Source organism: Etheostoma spectabile, chromosome 21 (assembly GCF_008692095.1).
Source record: "Etheostoma spectabile isolate EspeVRDwgs_2016 chromosome 21, UIUC_Espe_1.0, whole genome shotgun sequence".
Classification (NCBI taxonomy): Eukaryota; Metazoa; Chordata; class Actinopteri; order Perciformes; family Percidae; genus Etheostoma; species Etheostoma spectabile.
Genome location: NC_045753.1, coordinates 14,254,805 through 14,262,910, shown reverse-complemented (window position 1 = coordinate 14,262,910; position 8,106 = coordinate 14,254,805). Strand labels below are relative to the sequence as shown.

General features: G+C 44.2%; 1 protein-coding gene and 1 long non-coding RNA gene across 2 annotated transcripts in view; both read right to left on the bottom strand.

Annotated features, from left to right (window-relative positions):
• LOC116671777 (uncharacterized) overlaps positions 1–2,530 on the bottom strand; it is a 13,488-nt gene extending 10,958 nt beyond the window's left edge. Inside the window, exon 1 of the long non-coding RNA XR_004327360.1 lies at positions 2,202–2,530. This is a non-coding gene — a long non-coding RNA (uncharacterized LOC116671777). The remainder of the gene's footprint in view (positions 1–2,201) is intronic.
• Positions 2,531–4,472: 1,942 nt separating this feature from the next.
• On the bottom strand, positions 4,473–7,337 carry socs3b (suppressor of cytokine signaling 3b). Its single transcript, XM_032503234.1, has 3 exons — positions 7,066–7,337; positions 5,932–6,277; positions 4,473–5,823 (listed from the first exon to the last, which is right to left on the bottom strand). Exons 2-3 carry the CDS (start codon positions 6,058–6,060, stop codon positions 5,272–5,274), a joined length of 681 nt encoding a protein of 226 aa, XP_032359125.1. The 5' UTR covers positions 6,061–6,277; positions 7,066–7,337; the 3' UTR covers positions 4,473–5,271.
• Positions 7,338–8,106: the final 769 nt, after the last annotated feature.

The following is an 8,106-nucleotide window of genomic DNA, read 5'->3' as shown; positions in this document are numbered from 1 at the left end:
ATATATATATATATATATACTGTATATGTAACTATACATTTATATATGACTGTATATATTTCTTAATTGAGATGAGATTTGTGTTTGTATATACTGTATATATCAAGCCAAGGTCCACCTACTAGCTTTTTCAGGATAATTCAACTGCTGTTTATATCATCACTGAAACATTTTTCCTTTGACACCTGGAAAGCCTAACGGATGGGTGTGCCTATTTTGTTACTGGCTGGAAGAACAAAGACCTGGGACGACCTGAAAAGTGTAAAACAGGTTGTAAAAGGCAGTTGTAAGGCATGTTGTAATAGACACGGTTGAATTGTTTGTAGGTGGATTTTGCTGCTGTATTCGTTCTCTATTCACAGCTGTGCTTCACAGAGATACTCGGATGCCAAATGGCTTACTGTAACGGCATGGACTCAGACCAAACCCTCTAGTACTCTCAGGTGTCACTGTGTCCCCTCAGCCAGCAAACAGAACCGCATAGTATTTAAACTTCAGACTGCAGCAGTGCTACAATAAAAAAAACACTACATTCTCAATTTAACTGTTGTAGTAGTACCATCATTAGAAATAACATGTAAAAAGTAAAAGTACTCATAGTGAAGTAAAGTGTACTCATCAGGTTGATCTCCAATCTGGGGGATTTTCATTCTTTAAGATCATTAGAATGATCTTTAAGAAATAGTGTATTTAAATAGAGCAATGGATAGTTTTAGTGTGTGTGTGTGTGTGTGTGAGTGTGTGTGTGTGTGAGTATGAGTGTGTGTGTGTGAGTGTGTGTAAGGGGGATGATGCTGTAGTCAGTTTAGAAAAATATTGTGGTTTTTATGTGTCACAATGAGTGCAGGTCAAGACTGTGTCTTTCCAGGCTCACACACAAATACATGCAGGCATCTTTGAGTGCATCTGACTATCTGTATGCTTCCCATATGTTTTTTATTGATCCGCGTCCCTGTTCTACCCCTCCTGCTCCCTCTTTTTCTCTCTGTGCACTGATGGTAGAGGAATGATGGAATGCTGGAGGGTAAATCTCTGGTTTCCTGGAAGCTGGTCTGGCTTTATCAGAAGCGGCTGTGACAATACTTGAGTTGATGGGCCAACCAAACATCTTTCCTATAAGCGCAGATCAGCCAACAAAAAGCCTTCCTGGAAGAAATAATCAGCAAACCGGAGCTCCTTCCTGGAACACCGCTGTGGCTTGCTTGTTGCAGGGTATACTCCTAACCCTGTAATATTCTTTCCACCTTCTAGGCTAGACATCGTTGACATTGGCATTAGCTCAACAATTTAATTAAAAAAGAAACTGTTATAATGTTACCAATCGCTTTAAAAACGTTCTCCTTGTTTCTTAACTTCACATTTCCTCGTGTTGATTTACAACTCTATGTTGAAGCTATGAGGGGCGGGGGTCAAACTTTAGTGTGAATGTTTTGATTGTTGAAATAAATGATTCCAAACCAAGCTCAGTTGTTTGAGAGCCTGGGTGTTGCGCTTGGCAGAGGACACTGTTGACAACTGTTGAGCAGGACACGGAAAGTCATTACCCGAAAATGAATCATGGTGGAAAGACTATGAGTGTGTGAGATTCACGAGAGAAGTGAAGGATACAGGCAAAGTATTCCAGACCCACTAACCAGGCAGCTATGGGGAACATAATATGAGTCATAGCGAGCTGAGCTGGCTTATTTGGACAATGCGTGCGTGTGTGTGCATGTGTGTGTGTTTAGATTATTCTGGTTGGATTTTGGGAAGAAGGCACCATCATTCCTGTTTGTTCCTTGAACTACGTCATTTTGGTCCATAATTGCCAACTCAGTCTTCCTCTTATAGACAAACACTGTCACATGCACACACGCGCGCACAACTTGCGACATTTTTTTCCCTGTAAATGTTATAGCAAAATAAGGAACTATGGAACTGAGCTTTTGAATTATTGTTATTACCTGTACTGAGGTAAGCTGTAAAAACAGTTGTTAAACATTGTCCTCTCAATCCCTTTCCCAGAAATCTGCGGCTCTGGATACAGTGTGAGAGTGTATATATATATATATATATATATATATATATATATATATAAACCTTATCTACCTTAAAATTGTCAACAATTCAGTTTTACATCACATTTGTAAGCTAAACTTAATTTTCTTTCTGCATCAGGTGGAGTCCCCATTTCTCTCACACACTCACACACACAAAGACACCTAATTCGCTCTCACCAGTCAAGCCGTAAAAACTCAACTCAATTAAAGTGCCTCATTTCCTGGAAGCCAGCCTCAGACAGAACACTAGGTATGCAGGGAATGGGTACTGTGAGTGTGTGTGTGTGCGTGTGTGTGTGTGTGTGTGGAATATAAAAAATGAAAAAACTCACCTCCTGCTTCATTTTACCAACAGCAATCTACACACACACACATTGCATTGGCTGCACACTTAAACCACAGACCATCATAAATCTCCTCCACGTGGACCCTTTCACCTATTTGACCTCACACACACACACACACACACACACACACACACACACACACACACACACACAGCACACAACTCTCTAAGGCACCATCTTCACTCAGGCCCTCAGGCAGGATTAAAACCCCAGCTGCATTCCTTTCCAGTTAAGTCCAGCCCAAGTGGGCTCTCTACACAGTAACTGCTGGGTCAAAGTGTGTGTTGTGTGTGGTGTGTTTGGTGTGTGTGTGTGTGTGTGTGTGTGTGTGTGTGTGTGTGTCATGGTGTTAACATAACTACATGCTTCTGGGAACCCTTTTGTTACAATGTGTTGTGTTGATCTGCAGGGCATGTCTGACAAAATCATGACCACACCCCTTCCTATATGTTCTCTGATGCCTATGGAATTTACCCACAATGCCCAAGCAGAGAAAACAAGAAGTGATGATTGCAGTAATTTTAAACTTATGATGAATGCTTGAGCTCGAGAGACGGTCCAGCTTTTTAAAGCCTGTTGACTGAATAAAAAGTGCTTTGTTTAACTAGGAAATCCCATTTGAAGGCAATAATGTGGTTGCATTGCTGGAATCCAGACTCCCTAACAATACATTACGGTAAGTTAATATTGACTCAGTAAAGGAAGAGAGGCAAAAGAGGAGGAGGCAAAGAAACAGTGAAGTAACACACAGGGCAAATGCATTGACTTTTGTAAAAATAGTGCTCTTTAATATAAATTATTGAAATATTTTAGAAATATAAATATGTGCAATGTTTCCTTTTCATTTATTTTGTTGTAATGCTTGTCATTTCAGATATTACAGCTTGCATTATGCCAGACTAGTGGCCAGCCTTTTGCGAGAGTCTTTATAAAAGACAGAATGATTCACATACACATGTGGTCCAAATGGTGCAACACATGTAACAAAAAATTGTGTTGATGTTAGAAAATAAGACTGAGATTTGACCCTAAAGACTACCACTACTATTTTAGCGCTCTTGTCTCAAGTGGCCACATTAGATCACAATATTGTATGATGTGAAAAGGCTACCACTCCAATATGGATCACAGGTAAGTATGAGCACTAGTCAAACACAGACAAAAACCATTCTGATCAAATCTTGTTTTACAAAAGGCTTTTTTTTTTTCTTCTTCTTTCTTTTTTTTTTTTTATTTTTTTTATAAATAATCGCTTTAAGGAAGTGTTCCCTTAAAATTCAGACAGACAAACCCAACTGTCCGCTCCTGCTTCAGAGGTAACAATGGAAGGTAAGATGGGGGCTAGAAGCCTTTCTAAAGTTACAGGGATAAACCGTCCAGTTCCTTTTCCTCTTTCATGAACGGCAATGTAAGGAAATCAGGAGGGAGGGCAAAGATGCTCAAAGACACACGAAGAAATACGCTTGAGATGATAATGTTAAAGACAATCACTGTTAGGAGGGTCTTAAAGACAGAATTAAGACTCAGACAAAACTTTCTAATTCACATCTTCTTAGCGAACCTGGCTTTATAGTTACAGGAGCAGCTTCCTGTTGAGCCGGTCATTTCCTCTAAACATGGGACATCCATCACATCAATGTTTTTGTTTAGCTGTATACCAGTATGTCTCCTCCCCCTTCTCCCCTACCCTAGCCCCCTCCCCAGTTCTCTGTCCTCTTCAATGTCCCTTTCCTAATACCATTTCCTGCTCTTCTTTCCCCTTCTTTAAATCTTCCACCTCCCCCCAATTTCTTGGATCATCATTGTCGTCATTCCCCAAGGAGCTTTTACAGTGTTGCTGACATTGTTCCAGCCAGTCTGGATAAAAATACGTTTGGTTGTTTTGTTTGGTGTTGTGCCAAGGCCTTTGTCTCAGTAACAAGCTTTTGTCTCAGCAACAGCAGTCTGTTTTCTGTTACTGTCAAAGCGCACATGCAACTCAAAGGGTCACAGGAGAAGGTAATGTAGGAGAACCATGAGAGAAGGAGAAGATGCTATGCAAGGCTCCCCCCCCCCCCCCCCCCCCCCCCCCCCCCCCCCCCGCCCCCCCTCTCTTGTTCCCACGCTAACAAAAACCTACATGCTGGCCTGTACCTGTGTGTGTGTGTGTGTGTGTGTGGAGCTAGCGTGCATTACCGCCCCTCTCCCTCGCCTCTCTATGAGGCAACATTTGCGGGAAGCAGCAGTGGAAATGTGTGTGCCACCACAACACATAAACTCAGACAAACAAATACTGTATGTTCTCTGTCTTGGGCCCCTTGTTTGGACTTTGCCTTTTCTTTTTTCCCTGTAACGCCTCCTTCATTCACCCCCTCTGTTCTTTGTTGTCTTTCTTTCTGTCCGGTGATCCAAAGAGTTGTAAATGTCAGGCCGACAGAGGGAGAAGTTTCTTCTTGAGCACATTAAAACCACAGGGATCAATGGTGGGGTATTGATCATGTCGTCACTGTCATCGTTAATATCGACCAATCAGGTTAATCTTCTACGAGGCTCGGCTCTGCGTCTGAATCAGTCATAGGAAACATTGACCTTTGACCTCTGGCTTTATTTGCCACTCACATTAGTGGTCATTTTTTTTTTACAAGGCAGGACGGACGAGGTAATCATTGGTTACCTAAATCACACTCCTCATCCCAGACCCCAGGTCAGTGGGAGATCCTAGGTAGGTGGTGTCCGTCAGTGTTGAAGCAGATCTGGGTCACAATTATAAACTGACCTCACATTGGCATCTAAGGCTAACTCTGGTCAGTAATTGATAGGGCACATATTCACGTATGCGCTGAGAACTGGTCTGCAGTCCACCAGGCCCCTGGTCCGTGTAGTGGAACCTTTGCAGTTCCTGTCAGTCATATTGGAGCGTCGTACTCCTCCAGGAAGTCTCTAATTGTGTGCGGGAGATGCTCGGTTTGCTCTGACCCCCCCAGATTGTTCAGGGTCCTCCTGCACATGTGCTGCAGGGATGAGAGAGAACTTGAGAGGGGCCGGTGCAGTTCCAAGGGAATCCTCTCTCCGCCGGTGTGGATCAGATATACGCTGCACCCCTTCTTTTCTGCCTCTCTTGAATTGCCCCCACATGCCCCTTCTCTGCTCCTACCAGCATCTGGCCCTTTCCCCATGTAGTGCGTTATGAGTTTCAGCACGCAATCAAACTGTGGGGTCTCTTGGGTGTTTTGGGGGTCTGGCTGTAAGAAGAAGCCGCCTCCCTCACTGTGGATGCGCAGGTTTTTGGTTCCTCGAGCCGTCTGGACAGAGAGGGTAAAGAAGTGGTGGTGGTCTGAGGAATCGCGGATTAGGAAGGTGCCTGGAGGTTCAGAGCGCAGCAGGGAGCTGGCCTCCCGGCCCCCCACAGCCCCCCAGTAAAACCCACTCTCCTGTAGCTTGCGCAATGCATGCATCACCTGAAAAAGGTAGAAAAACCTGCCTTTAATATGTGTATCAGCCAGTGGGATTTGTTTTAGACTTCAATAAAACACAGCTAACTCTCTAAACACTCAAATGTGACTGACCTGCTGGTAGTGTGCATGCGAGCTGAAGGGCTTGTAGTGATGCGGGGTAAAGTTCGACCCCTGAACCCTGCCCTCCGGAGGGGTTACGCTGCTCATGGCGAGGAGGTTGTGACCGTTGAAGGCTACCATTGCGCCATGGCCCCCTGCCTCTGCCCGTTGGTTGAGAGGCAGGGGGCCCAGAACAGGAGCGACGGGGTGAACAGGTGGAAGGGAGTTTAGGGCAGATGGAAAGGAAAGAGAGGGGGAATGGGGTGAGGGTGGCGGGGTCACACACCGGGTCCAGGTCCCCGGGGCAGAGGAGTCTGATGCATCCAGAGAGGGGCTGGGAGAGAGCACCTAAACACAGCTGGAGACAGGGAGCACAGGTTAGCCATCTATTTATAGACTGATGCACACATTCAGGCTACAATCTCGTCATTCATAAGCATGGCCATGAATAAATGACCACTTTTCCACACTGGAGCTCTCGGTTTACCCCCATAAAATGCAGTTATGGCGACTGTGACAAATGCATAAAGCAAGATTGGGCAGGCAGGTTATATTTAGTTTGAATGAATCCTCGCCTCCTCGCGCCGAGTCGGCTGCTGCTGCGCCGTGCACCCAGACAGCAACTGGATCCTGATTGCTTTCAATTGTCTTCGATCGGGCGTACCGCAACAAGGGATTTCAAAAATGGGGTCACTGTGAAAGAGTCCGGCGCCCCTTTTCTCTCCCCCCCCTTTCACTGAATAACTCCTGTCACTAGATGGTCGGTCGTAGGCTACTACAGAGGCCCCATTCTCCGGTTTCACTGTGACTAAAAAGGTGTCCCGTCTGGTCTAGTATGCTATGCTCGGATCCCCCAAAGGGGAATTAAAGACGGCTTCATCGTGCGGGACATAGTGAAGCAGGAGGCGCCATAACAGTTCAGAACCGCTACAGAGCCTCTGCCTTGGAAAAGTCGGTCCACTATATTCACAATATTGCAACAACCCCAAAATCCCACTTCCACCTCCGTCGGCTGCACTGCAACGAGAGTCCAAGCAGCTAAAACCAACTGCTGTGCTTTAACCTGCATTGCAACCTCCCTCTTTTCTGTAATTTTGCCTGCTTGAATGATGCACAAAGACCCGCTTCAGATGTCTTTTAACTTACCTTGCGGATATGTTCAGCCCCGCACCGCAGCCACTCGTCGCCAAAGGAAAATATACGCAAACTACCCGAGAGTAGTGCTAAATTAATTATTAACTCAGGCATTAAAATCCAAAAAAAGGATCCAAAACGCGTGTGGGGTTCTTTCCTGAGCGGAGGAATGCGGTGGCGGCGATATCTGCCGTAAAGACCGTGCCTGTGTGCGGAGGAAGGTTACCGGAGGTTGTTTCCAGTGAGTTAAGCCGATGTTCGTAAGGCTCCACCTCCTCCGTTCAGAGGTTCTTCCCGTAAACACGCACGCTCGCGCACACACGCACGCACGCAAAGAACACACGCACGTGCTTGCGCGCTTTCTTGGCAGATTGCCAATAAATAATCAGCGTGACCTTTGCCGTGTTGTTTCTTGATACTAGTGGGTTCCCTTCCGCTTGAAAGCATTACATATGGAACAATAGGCCAAGAGAATAATAAGTTACATCATGATGTGCATGTTAAAGACTTTACTGGCAGATACAGATAGGAGACTAAATATTGTGCAACATGATAACCCCACATGACCTACACTGAGAAACGAGACGCTGTACTATTATTATTATCATATCATAGGCGACTATATGACACTAAACTATACTAACCAACAGACTCATTGTATATGCACATGTTCATTTGCACAAATACTCAAGGGGAGAATGCTGGTCTGATCTTGATTCCCTATTTAATATTTAAGTAAAACCAGCAATACTACAATGAAAAAATGACTAGTCAAATTCCTGCCTTCAAAATCATACAGAAGTATTATCAGTAAAATGCACATTTGTATCCGGCATAAAAGTTGTCCTACACATGAGGCATTATGAGTGATCTATTAATATAAATGAATTACTAAAGTTTAAGCATAGCAAAAATAACGTGTAAGCAACAAATTAATGTATTTTAATGTATTTATTTGGGTAGTTTAATCCATAACAATGCATCACATTTTATAAAGATGATCATATGTTTAGTAAGTGTAGTAAAATGTTCAGTCTTTCCCCTAGTAAAGTA

What these genes read in the sequence shown, in the direction of transcription:
- socs3b (XM_032503234.1), bottom strand. Translation starts at nt 6,060, where the DNA reads ATGGTAGCCTTCAACGGTCACAACCTCCTCGCCATGAGCAGCGTAACC. An exon ending in CGCATGCACACTACCAGCAG is followed by an intron (nt 5,824 to 5,931) that starts GTCAGTCACATT and finishes TACCTTTTTCAG; the next exon opens with GTGATGCATGCATTGCGCAA.